The sequence below is a fragment of the Plutella xylostella genome, chromosome 8 (genome assembly GCF_932276165.1).
Source record: "Plutella xylostella chromosome 8, ilPluXylo3.1, whole genome shotgun sequence".
NCBI classification, from domain to species: Eukaryota; Metazoa; Arthropoda; class Insecta; order Lepidoptera; family Plutellidae; genus Plutella; species Plutella xylostella.
In genome coordinates, this window is record NC_063988.1 from 9,845,435 (window position 1) to 9,858,891 (window position 13,457).

Sequence of the window (13,457 nt, forward strand, 5' to 3'; positions counted from 1 at the left end):
TCAATTACGCAATCAGGTAGGTCGCTTAAGTAACTAATGATACAAATTCACATTAGTTTAAAATGAATTAAGTCACAATGTTTTACTGTTTTAGTGAGGGTACAATGTTTTATATAACTTTAGTTTTGATCAAGTATGTTTGAACATACAAATGACTTAAAAAGTGGCTCTTAATACAAAAAAAAAGTATTAAGATTTCCAAAATCACCGTTGTCTTAAGCGCCAAAAAGTGCTCAGATCGAAACGAGACCCGCACCATTCGAAAGAGAAAAATCAGGCGATTCCAACGGTATATATAACTCATATTCGCCAAAAGTGGCGGATAATACATTTTGCCTTTCCACCGTCGATATGTAATACATAACTAATGTCTAATTTTATCATAATATAGGTAGTTAATTTTCTATTTTTTCTGTAAGCTCTGTAATCTATATAATATACGGCTGCCTTCAAAACCTTCAGCATCATAACTTGTCAAAATGTCCTGTGACGCGTGCGCTCAAAATGTATTTGCTACCTAACCCAATGTTAAATTTTCTTACCAATTTGAGGATTTTCTTTTCAGGCCGAAGAAGAAGATGAATTGCAAAGAAATGCGGAATCCAAGGGACACTGTAGCGGCGATGGTCCAGCGTATGTACATACATTAGTACTAATATTTATATCGCACCATAATCTATTAATATCCTACTAATATTATAAAGGCGAAAGTTTGTGAGTATGTGTATGTGTACAATGTTTGTTACTTCTTCACGTCAAAACGGCTGAACCGAATTAAATGATTTTTTTATATGGAGTTAGCTGATAACCTGGATATACACATAGGCTACTTTTTATCCCGGAATTTCCACAGGAAAACTTTTTAGGTGAAGCGAAGCTCGGGGGAACAGCTAGTTCCAGATACCTACTCATACTTACTCAATGGATATTATATTTTTTGTTCTAGTTGTTAGGTTATTAGTTAGTGAGTAATATAATTCCAAATAAAACCACAGCAATACCTAAAAAATAAGCACAGTGACGTCAGAAATTATAAAACCTGATCTCGTTAATATTAATTGGGGAATTATAAAACGAGCGAACAAAAAAAAACTTTGCGACTGATGATGACATACTGTTTTAATAACTTGAGCGGTATGAATTTGAGTAAGCGAAAACTTAACTAAACTGACGACGAATATTGATTTATAATAAAATCCAGAACGAGCTTACAAAAAGTGGACTGTGATAAATCCATTTCAGATATTAAAATTTTATCCGAGCGACTTAATTACTAAGTGAGCGACTGGAAATACAGAGAGGGCAACTTCAATATTAAGATATATTCGATTTTTCTAAGTGAGGTTATACTTAGCCAACTACTAAAAAGTTCACTTTGAGCAAAGTTTTGTATGCTGCTTTATAATTATTATTGGATACTGATATTCTATTTGAGGGCTTATGTATTTTATTTTGATACGCTTTTTAATGAAAACTACAGATTTTTAAATGCACTGGCAAAAAGGATCGTGCGACTGTCCTGAATTTTTCAATAGATATGTATGCAAACACGTTTTGGGGCTATCAATTCGGCTCAAACTAACAACACCACCACTGGAAGCAAAATTATACCCATTGGACAAAAAAGAAAACGAGGCCGGCCCAATAAGTCCAAGCCCGCACTTATTTACCAGTGACGCTGACGATGAGTAGTAGGGCTCCTCATACCTATCAATGTTTCTTAATATTAATAACAAGTTTTTTATTTAGTTGACTGAAGCGTCTTATTTAAATTTTTGTTTATTTTATTGAAATAAATGCATGCATATTACTTTATTTTTATGGAGTACCTACATTGTTTTATTTAATTACCCTTATATTTCAATAATAAAATTTCTCAACTAATAGAATAGTGTTTCTTCAAATAGTTATTTCATATTATTTTTATTTTTTAGATGTGACCTCATTATACTCTGCTCATTAGTGTATTTTTCAAAGTGGTTTTTGTATTCGAAACACTTCATTTAAGATAAAATGCCGCTCAGTATAAAAAATACATTTGCCAAATATTGAAAAAAATGCAGGACGTAACGTTGACACTCAAACAAATATTAGGTCGCTCAAATATTATGAAGCTGCTCATTTTGCATTTTAAGTAACTCAAATTAATGTTTGTAAGTTGCTGTTCTGTTGATTTCTCGTCACTCGCAGTCAGTCGCTCACTTAGTAATTCTATAACCCAAATTAATTAATTTTGACACTTAGAACTGTAATTTACAGTCACTCGTTTTATTGCTACCCATATTAATTTAGATAATTTTATAAGACAGTGTTGGAGAATGCAACATTTTGTTAGTACAGATTGACCAACGTATCTCTAACTGTTTTTTTCGAAGGACATTTATGTGAATATTTTTAATAGTATCTACATATATTTCACAGAAATCTCCATCCCACATATAGGTATTTATTTATTTATTACCATTGACACTTTAGTAATAAGTACTTACATTAAATACTTGGACCGAAGGCGGATATTTTTTTTTACCAAAGTATACATATAATAGGTAGGTAGGTACTTTATAATGCTTTCAATCAATTATTAATATTCAATCAATCCTAACTAATATTATAAATGCGAAAGTAACTGTGTCTGTCTGTCTGTCTGTCTGTCTGTCTGTCTGTCTGTTACTCTTTCACGCCAAAACTACTGAACGGATTTGAATGAAATTTGGTATACATATGGTATAGACCCTGGGAAAGAACATAGGGTACTTTTTATCCCGGAATTCCCACGGGAAAGCTTTTTAAGGCGAAGCGAAGCTCGCGGGAACAGCTAGTTATTAATATTTACTTAAATTTATTTCAATGCTATCACTATCAGTCTAAGTCGAGAAATATACAGACACTATATAGTGCCTCCTTTAGAGGGCAGAATTTTGCAGTCAGTATGTATATTGTATGAATGCCCACCCACTCACTCCCCCCATACAAGGTGTCCGCTGACTTACTAATCGGCGAAGATGAATAAAAACTCTACTGGTTGCCTAAATTAGGCTTTGACGAAAACGCGGGGGTTGGCCGGTGCGTGTTTTGAAACTATACAAGGCCAGAACGCAGAGGGTGGGACTGCTCGCGTATATTTTCAAATTAAAATGGTGCCATGATTTACTTGAAAGTATACAAGGCCATTACGCACTAATCGCGTATATTTTCAAGTAAGTTGGACCAAAATTATGGCTTGAAAATATACTGCAGCAGTTACCACTGCGTACTAATCGTGTATATTTTCAAGTGCCAAGCGGCAATGCGAGCACTTGAAACTATACGTGATTAGTTACCAGGTAGCCCTTTTTAATTGTTGCTCTCTCTTTCTTTCATGCGAAATAGTAATAAGTTTATTGCTTTCTATGCATTTCGTCATCATTCCGCACTTGGCATTGTTTTCGTAACGTGTTTTTTGTTTACATCGTACAGTTAAAAAGTAAATTGATTTAAATTAAACTGTAGAACTGATAATAGTGAAAATAATCTCAGAATAGGGTGTAGAACCATTCATAAAAGATAATTACGGTGAATTCAAAACTTGATGAAAAATATGTCTGTAATAAGTCTATAGGGTAATACCTACCTGCTACACTCATGAGCAATGAATAAGTCCAAGTAGCATAAAGTGAACACCAAATTACCCCAATTTTTTAAAACATTTAATTTAGAATTTGATAATCAGGAGCTATCGACACTGGACTTTTTTCATTGCTCGTGAGTTTAGTAAGTAGGTATTAATTACTCTTAATTCATATAAATAATAATATATTAGTATTCTTACTTGCAAGTAAGATTGCTATAAATATCAATTTATCAATCAAATACGAGCTTGTTCATCTTTGGGGCCGTCCATTAATCACGTGAGGCTCAAAGGGGGGGGGGAGGGGGTACTGAAAACCTCACGAAACATCACGAGGGGGAGGGGGGGGTTCTCGTTAGACATCACGTGTATTAATTTTTTGTCAAAAATTAGGTATTTTTGAACCGATATTTTGGACGGCGCAAAAATTTTAACGATTTGTAGTATGACCTATTTTTTTTCTAGTCAAAAATTGCCTTTACATGGACTTCCAAAAAAATACACGTGATCCAGGGGGGGGGGAGGGGGGGTTGGTCCCAAACCTCACCAAATATCACCAGGGGGGAGGGGGGGGTCAAAAAATGAGAAAAACGACCTCACGTGATTAATGGACGGCCCCTTTGTTTATTAACATTCTACTCGTATAGGTATGACAGGCAGAAGAAGTAAATTGTAGTCATGTACATTTACCGAAATAGTTAAGTAAATCAGAATGAGCATGTAGGTATAAATTATATGCGACAAGTATGCCAATCAAGCAATGTGCGTAATAGCAATGTATATTTTCAAGAACGATTCAATAAATCCCAACTTGAAAGTATACGCGATTAGTACGCACAAATCGTGTATATTTTCAAGTAAAATATTATTTTTTTTCACTTGAAACTATACAGTGCTAGTACACTATGGGTGCGTTCTGGCCTTGTATAGTTTCAAAACACGCTTGGCCGGTACCGTTTGGAGGCTGGTTTAGGTTCATTTTGATTCATTCATCATACGTTATAATATGTGCCTTTTCACCAGGAATGTGCTAGGCATTTGAAGCTATATTAGAATTAGATTATGTGAAAGAAATCCGTTCCCACCAGTGCTTTATGCTATGTTGACCAATAAAGAAGATTAGGTTACGTATTTCAAACGGGTTCATTGCACATCTCTGGTATATGGGATGCCCTTAAAAATACGCACGTTATTATCAATTACATTGCATACCATGCGTAGGTAGGTAGGTACTATCCGCATCCTATGGTATGCATGACCTAACAGCGCGTGTGACCTAGGGCTCTTATGTAGTGCCCTACCGAGAACAATGGGATAGGTCATCTGCTGTTTACGAGTTCCGATCATGCGACAGTACGTGTCTCGCTGTATCTACTAGTAATATTATAAACGTGAAAGTTTGTAGGTATGAATGCCGCATGTATCTCTTTCACGGGAAAACGGCTGGACCACTTTTTGTGAAATTAGGTACACACTGGATTGGCATACTTATAGGTCTGTGATTTTTTAACCAGCTTCGAATAAAAGTGGAGGTTCTTAATTCGTCTGTGTGTATTTTTTATGTAAGTGGGCAGTTCTTCTTTTTAACCTACATAACGGTGTCTCCATCAGTTGTGAAGAAAAAATCATGAGTTTTACAAATATTTATTTATTTATTTATATTTCAACTTGCATTGTACTAAAACCACAACGGCTGTGCACGTTTACAAAAATATAAATTTATATTTTTGTATTTAAAATTACGTTACAGAGTGGTAAATCCGCGTGACAGAGGTGTATTTCATGAGAATCTTGGCTGTCTCCCGCCACTTCATCCTGCGTATATTCCATAATGTTACAAAAAATATATATGACGACATAAAATATAAAAATTTATTTAATCTCCAGAAGATATATCCTATTTAGTAAAACAAAATATATATTTTTAAATTATTTCTGAAATATTTAAAAAAAAAATTGAAAATTTGTCTCTTACTACCTAATGTTTTAGTAGTTACACTCTGTCACGTAGGTTGCCATTTAAAATATTTGTTTGAGCCACTCGTCCTTATTGCCATCGATCAGAGATTAAGGTCTCCTTTTCCCCTTGGTAAGATTTCCCCTTTGAGATCCAGACACCGCGTATCGGCCACCGGCAAAGTGTGACAGGAGGTGCGTGTGTTTATTCGGCGACAGCTTCGTCACGTAGGTAATTGTTAAAATAAAATACAATTAAATTATTATTTTGTTATTTACTCATTGGTAATAACAATTACTTTGCAATCAACATGTGAATATTACACTTTATGTTACTGTTTAAATGCTAATCGACTTTGCAACACATTTTACCCCTCTGTCACACGACAAATCTGTCACATTCTTACCAAACACTCCAACCTGAGGATATTCATCTAAGAAAAATTTAAGAGAAACTACACGTTTTGGTTAAAGTACGAAGCGAAGGGAACGTCCAATACACTTGCGCTGCAGTAATAAAAAGTTTCGTTACTGAAAAAGGTAATTTCGTGCTATTGTTCTCAAGAACAGATGATGAATGTGGTAGACTGTTTAATATGGTGGAGAATGATTTATCGGATGTTTGATGATTACATAAAGTCCTTCCAGCTTCTAACGTAATTAAAAAAGGAAAAAGTATTTTTTTCAAGTTCTAAGAGCCACTGCTGTATTTTCAAAATATGGCTGGTTAAAACTTTAACAAATTACGTAATTTTTCATTATGTTACTTAAATTTTAGGTTGCGGAAAATATTATTTGTGCAGATAAACATTATTTCATGTAGTTGGAACAAATTTGTCTTTTAAGTTCCTGAAATACGGATATTTCACTCTCCAGAGGTTCTCAAGTGTGATTTCATTAGCTATAGTAATTATAAAGATATCTCCAGTTAATATTTTTTACTAAATTGAAACCATAATGATTTATTATGTAAGTTACTAAATTATTCTTTGTAAATAAAACTGTTTTATTCCAAAACGCTGCCTAATATTTAATAGAATAACAACTCTGTCACATCGTTTACCACCCTGTAACGATTGGTGTCTCCTGGTAGTCAACTTATTATTGGTCGTTTATATGTTATGTTATAAATAGTGCAACTTTGGAAAAATCATATTAAATTAAGTCATTCATGTTAACGTCTATGCTGTTAATTTTTTACTTTAATTAGAAGCGAAAAAATATTTATAGCAAAAACAAGCTTCATTTTAGCTGAAATTGTGACAGAGTGGTAATAACTACTTAATAAATATTTTGTTATTACTAAAAATCCATTCCTTCATATGTTTTCTAAAATGGTATTTTGTTTATGAACGTATCAAAAAAGTTTCATTTTAATCGACGAAGACTATTTCGTTAAAAAAAAATAAAAGATTCTGTGACGAAGGTGTAATTTTCTTTGCCTTATCCACGTATTATGTTCTGAAAATCTTGAAAAAATACTTAAACTTCACGGCCAACCACCTTTTTCGATAGAATAGAAATGTAGCTATCATAAAAATTATAAGAGTTCACCAAAAAGCTAAAGTTATTTTTTTCAAATTCGGGAAAATTTTTAATCCATTATGTAGGTTAAAAAGAAGAACTGCCCAAGTATGTTCACACCATCGAAGCAAAGATCTTTTTGAAATTTATTTTTATGAAAGCAGAATGTTCAGCGGAAAAGCTTTTAAGGCGAAGTGAAGCTCGCGGGAAAAGCTAGTTGGTGTATATTTTGATACTTATGTTAAATTAATAGGTAGGTAGAAGTACCTACATCCTTATTATAATGTACTCAACATGACTATTGATATCAGTATTGGTAATGCTGGATATCTTATCATTATCAATAGCTGTGTTGTAATTATTTTTATGTGATGCAAAATGTTTTGATGTTTTCTTGGAATCTTACCTAAATATTTGTAGCGTGACGTAAGTTATAAAGGAAGCAAAGGATATAATATATAGATTATACTCTGTCCATTATATTATTGGTTTTTTGGCATTCGAAATCCCATACATATTTGATAACTGCAAAGGAAAACCAACTTTTTTACCAGACATATGCCGAGTTGCAGAAAGGGACTTTAAGCTAATGTGGACATTTAATCTATGTCTGTCTGTTTCTGTCCGTATACTGTCAAAGCAAGGCAACAATACATTTAATGCCGACATTAACTTAAAGATGCTTTCTGCAACTCAGTGTTAAGGAAACGTCTAAAATACAATAACATAGTGGAAGCTCTTTAATGTCGGTCTAATAGCAGTCGCTTAATTATTATTTAGAATGATGTGTTCTGTTTTTTAACTACCCCATCTCACATTCATAAAACAATTTTTGCAAAAAAACCGCTCTGTAGATTTATGTAACCCATCATTGTTATGTAAGCTATCGTTTTTCAGTGAGATAAAATCAGTGAGCTTTAGCATGGATGCCCTGAGGGCTGAGGGTCACTTTTGCTTACGCAAAACTATGTTTAGGCTGCTGAGCTAACAACGACTCTATCTCGTTGTATTAAACAACCGATTGCGTGACAAGTCTTGCTAGTTTGTTTTTTGTAAAGCTAGAGTACCTACTCTCTTTTGCTGTGCCAAGCAGTGCTGGGTGCGACTCACTGTAGCAGTATCTATCTACAGGCTTTCATTAACACTCCGGATATAGATTGTGCAGGTCAAGGTTAATGGAGGGGTATATTTCTTGTTGTTTTTTGTTTTGTTTCTTAACGACTGAAGTTAACTGAAAATTAGACTTTGCGATAGTCGACCAGACAAGACAGTTTCGATGTAAGTTAAAAGTTAGCGTAGTTACCCAATAATAAATGCATGGGTTCACAATTGTAATATCTTGCAATGAGAGTGATAAAGATTTCAAAATCCTAACTACTTAATATTATAAATGCGAAAGTAACTGTGTCTGTCTGTCTGTTACTCTTTCACGCCAAAACTACTGAACGGATTTGAATGAAATTTGGTATACATATGGTCTAGACCCCGAAAAAGAACATAGGCTACTTTTTATCCCGGAATTCCCACGGGAAAACTTTTTAAGGCGAAGCGAAGCTCGCGGGAACAGCTAGTAGTAAATAAAAATAAGGTGTTGATTATTTTCAAAGTCTACACGAGCCTGTAGACGTTGTCCCCATAATATTCTCTTTCTTGTAGTAGGTATTATATCGAACTAGCTATTCCCGCGAACTTCGCTTCGCCTTAAAAAGTTGTCCCATGGGAATTCCGGGATAAAATTCAAATACGTTCAGTAGTTTTGGCGTCAAAGAGTAACAGACAGACACAGTTACATTCGCATTTATAATATTAGTTAGGAGGATTAGGTTTAGGATGGAAATGATGTGAGCTGTAAGCAGGGAATGATTTAAGTATGCGACGGTTGCATGCGTCCAAGAGAACACTCGTACGTGAAATAACCGTGAAATGAAAACTACAGACATTCTGTCCGAGGTCGGAGTCATTTAGAATACATTGTGCGAATCAGCCAGATGAGATTATCTTCTACACTGAAGACAATGAATGTCAAGATAAACACTCTATTTAAAAACTCATATGAAGGAATATGATGTCAAGCTAAAAGTATTTTTGCAATTTGTTTTTCTTATACAGGGTAAATGTTGACAGAAGGGCTAGTACGGGGCGCATTTAAGACGTGACAAGAGTTTTGCATCGCGCTCACTCACATCGCGCAGTCTCAAGAGCGAGCGCGACGGAGAACTTTTGTCACGTCTTATTAGCGCCCTGTGCTACATGGCCTGGTGACTGACTGGCCTATCACTAATAAAGACACCCTGTAGGTATAGGTACCTATTATATCCACCCTGTATATTCCTATGAAAAGGTCCTGTTATCTTGTTGTTGTACAATAATAAATTAAATACAATCCACATGATATTTTTTTGCCTATCAGTTGATGTCATGGTTTATAATTAAATCTAGTAAGTAAGTACCTATCTACTTATGCAGAATTATTAGTAATAGTAACACATATCTCAATGACAGTGCCGTAGGTACTTGGAGGGTATTTATTGATTAACTACAATAAAGTTACTCATCGGTATAAATGTATAATCACAATGAAAGATAAAAGTTATTAGAGCTAATTCAAAATTAGCAGGTGTTTGTACACACCGCACGTACTTAATGTACCTATCTGAGGATTCTGAGGTCTTACCTACTTACTTGTCATCATCTCTTCAGGTTTTAAAATGAGTTTTCCTGAAACCTGAAAGCATATAAGTATGTCTTGTAAAGTGAATGTCTATTAAGTGAGAAAAAAATGCATCATAGTGATTTTCTTACGATAAACCGTAAATACCACCATAGCAAAATCATAGCGTCATAGAAAAAAATCCGGCAGTGACCAAACTTACACTATGCTCTCTGATACCGCATGGGGTCAATATAAAAAGCATTTTTATGTTAAATGTCTAGACGGTAGCGTTCCCAGGGCGTCACACCGTTAATTAGATTTTATTATTGCTTAATGTATTGTGTACAGACAAGGTACATAAGGCAATGGTTTTATTATAATTTCTTATATTATCATTTAAAGGTCTTTATGGGGTGCAAGAAAGAAGACTCCTGAAGGGCTAGCACGGGGTCATTTAAAGCTGCGTACACACCGGGCCAACGAAGGCCAACGAACGTTTTTCGTTGACCTTCGTTGCTGCAATCTGCCCTGTATTATGTATGATAAATATCCATCGTTGGGATAACCGTTGGCGTTCGTTGGGCGTTCGTTGGCCCGGTGTGTACGCAGCTTAAGATGTGACAAAAGTTTTTAATCGCGCTCATGCACTCACATCGTCGCGCAGCCTCAAGAGCAACCGTGACGGAGAACTTTTGTCACGTCTTAATTGCGTCCCGTGCTAGCCCTTCTGGACTGACGTATCACCTGCTACTAATATACATTAAGCGCACCTTGAGCAGTCAGCGACTGCTGGCCATTCTTTCACCACCAAAATATGAATTATAAATTACTTTCCTGCTGTATAAAGATTGAGGCTTCTTGAAAATTACCTCATCGTAAATCCAACTAACACGTGTTAACCAACTTGCACTAGGCTAGCGTGGTGGCGGACTAAGTCTAAAACCCATCTTTCATTGGAAGGAGACCCTTGACTCAGCAGTCGGGTCGTGATGGGGTCGTTATGAAATGCTACTGAGTATATACTTACTACACACATTTGCTTCAGGGTGAAGACGGGAAGGTCACAAGGAGCCAGGAATGCCCAGCTGCTGTGCGTGAGAGCTAGCAGCCCGAGACAGGAGCACGGGGGCACCACGGAACTGCTCAAGGTATGTCCCATGGACCCCATGGTTATCATCATTTTCCCATCTAGCCTATCACAGTAATGTACAGACATTTAGCTAGCAAGCTTTGTGAATCCAACGCCCAAGGTTAACTGGAAGAGAATGCTTTTAGCATTAAGTTCGCCTATGTACAAATAAATTTATGTGCAATAAAGAATTTAATAATAATAATAATAATCCAAGGGTTGTCAGCCAACACTGTGCAAGTCGTTTCCTCACCTTTTACCGCATCATCAAGGATATAAGCACATAACCTCCTTATCCTAAGCTAACCCAGAACTCGGTAGAAAGTAATTTCCCTTCAAATCCAAATACCTTCCCTTACACAGATACTAGAGAAGACAATCCACCGCAAGAAGCCCAAGTCTGCCAACCCTGACCCACCTCACAACACGGACCGCTTCCACCTCAAGTTCCACGTCCCCGAGGCGGTGACCGCGGGGCTGCTGCGGCACCGCGCCAGCTTCCTCCAGCATATGCTGGCCAGCCCCCTGTATGCTAATAGCGTGCTGGGGAGACCCTGGGAGGTCATCGGCAGGTATGGTTGTCGTTATGTCTCTCTCCCACTCGTTACGACTCTCATATCTCGTGCGATAAAACCCATCGTAGCAGAGCACGGGCAGCTAAAGCTGGTCTCGAAAATGTTAGACAATGATTAAATACCTACTATAATGTGGCAAGTTACTTGGCGACCCTCCTTGCGGGGTGAAAGAAGTGGCGGGGGCGAGGTAGCACGACATGCTACACACGTAGAAAAGTCTGCCCGGATTAATCTCGCGATAGCTTGTAACTATTTCTGACGTAAGTAAAATTTTGTTCTATGAGTGTTCCCGTAAATGTCATATGTATTTAGCTTAAAATTTATAGTTTGACAGCATTAAAATTTGGATGTTTACCTTCAGAATATCTACCAATTTGAATTTATTTATGTAAAAGTGTTTTATTTTATAAATCAATTTCCATGTCACTTTCATGTTCACTCTCTGTTTGAACTTGTTCATCGTCGTCGTCATCCTCATCTTCATCATCGTTTTCATTAACTTCAATTATAAATCTAAGACAAAAACCAAAAAACATTGTATCTACTTTGTAGTATAAAGTACTAGAGTACGCCAGTCATATTAGTTCAGTGTACACCTATAATATTTTATGTTTAATTTACATTAAATTATAAATAAACAATAACATACCTGTCCAATACATCGTCAAATACTCTATCAGATTTATAATATTCGTCTTAATTTTTTATGACATGGTCGTCACAATTTCTCCACTTTTCAGGCGAATAATTAGAGAAAAGCAACTCTAAGTCTTTTATCTCTTTATCTAAGTTAGAGTCAATCGACGTTCTTGCGAGCTCGCCTTTCACGTACCGCCACACAAGTTCAATAGGATTTAATTCCGGGTGGTATGGGGGTAGGCGAAGCACGATATGACCATTTTTTTTCAAAATTTCACCAATTTTGTGATTTTTCTCTGTGTTTTGCTCATTAATTACTTTCATTAAATCACATAAATTTTGGTTGCTTTCCTAGTTACAAGAACTGACAACTGACGCACTGTCATATGGACTCTTCGTCTTTGTTGTTTACTTTTTCGTATCTGACTGCGCAGTACCAACCTTTAGCCGCGTAGCATGACTGATCCGGTACGCTGTTCTACAAGAAGGCTATATTGAGACATTATACGATTTGTTGTTTTTAACGTTATTTTGTTGACGAATTATAGATACCTAATAATAATATAACGATAATATTAAAAAGGCATCAACACTCATCCTAAGACTAATGGTCTCAGGATCAATGATCTCATGTGGGTCGCACTCAAATTATGACAGACTATATAAGACATGTGGCCGCCTCGGCTGCGCGGCCGAGACTGCCGTAACAATGACATGCAGTGCACGCGTTCCCCTCCACCGCTACCCCTCCCGCTACCCGCTGTCGTCTTGGGTACCTCGTCCCCTCCGCGTCTTTCACCCCTCAAGGAGGGTCGCCAAGCAACTTGCCAATCTATAGTAGTGTAGTAAGGGCTTGTCCACAAAACTGCGTTGGGACGTCGCATCGCCCTGAAAAACTGTCAAAACAGTCGCAGATTTTTACGATGTGACGTCGCAACGCAGTTTTGTGTATAAGCCATATGTAATTGTCTGGAAGAGATCGCTATAAGCGATAAGACCGCCTAAAATTGTCATGCAAAATTGTTGATTATTTCTTGGTGTACAAATAAAAAGTACCAGTCTTCAGTCTACAATACTGCATTGTATTTCAGTGTGTCTGATGAAATGGTGGATGAGCTGGTGCGGGGCTGCGTGCAGGACATGGAGATAAGAGGAGTCGTCGATGAAATGTTCAGGAGTGAGACCACGTGATAATATACTTATAGTTTTATATTTATTTTAATTTTATAATGCTTTATTTATTAGACTTGCCTATTTGATTTTAATAAATGATTTTTAAAAAGAGTTTTAGCTTTAATTTGTATAGTCTATCTATAGGAAGATTTCAGGTCTAAATTCAAAGTCAGGTTTCATAATAATAAATAAGTTGTATTA

The 13,457-nt window shown here is 36.2% G+C and overlaps 1 protein-coding gene across 2 annotated transcripts in view; it reads left to right on the top strand.

Annotated features, from left to right (window-relative positions):
- LOC105389374 overlaps positions 1–13,367 on the top strand; it is a 53,077-nt gene extending 39,710 nt beyond the window's left edge. Inside the window, exons 18-21 of one of the 2 annotated variants that reach the window (XM_048622419.1) lie at positions 569–633; positions 10,786–10,888; positions 11,233–11,441; positions 13,175–13,367. In XM_048622419.1, the coding sequence (XP_048478376.1) occupies positions 569–633; positions 10,786–10,888; positions 11,233–11,441; positions 13,175–13,274 (477 nt within the window). In that variant the 3' untranslated portion in view covers positions 13,275–13,367. Of the gene's footprint in view, positions 1–565; positions 634–10,785; positions 10,889–11,232; positions 11,442–13,174 lie in introns of both variants that reach the window. The other variant, XM_048622420.1, reaches the window with a different exon arrangement.
- The last annotated feature ends 90 nt before the right edge of the window (positions 13,368–13,457 follow it).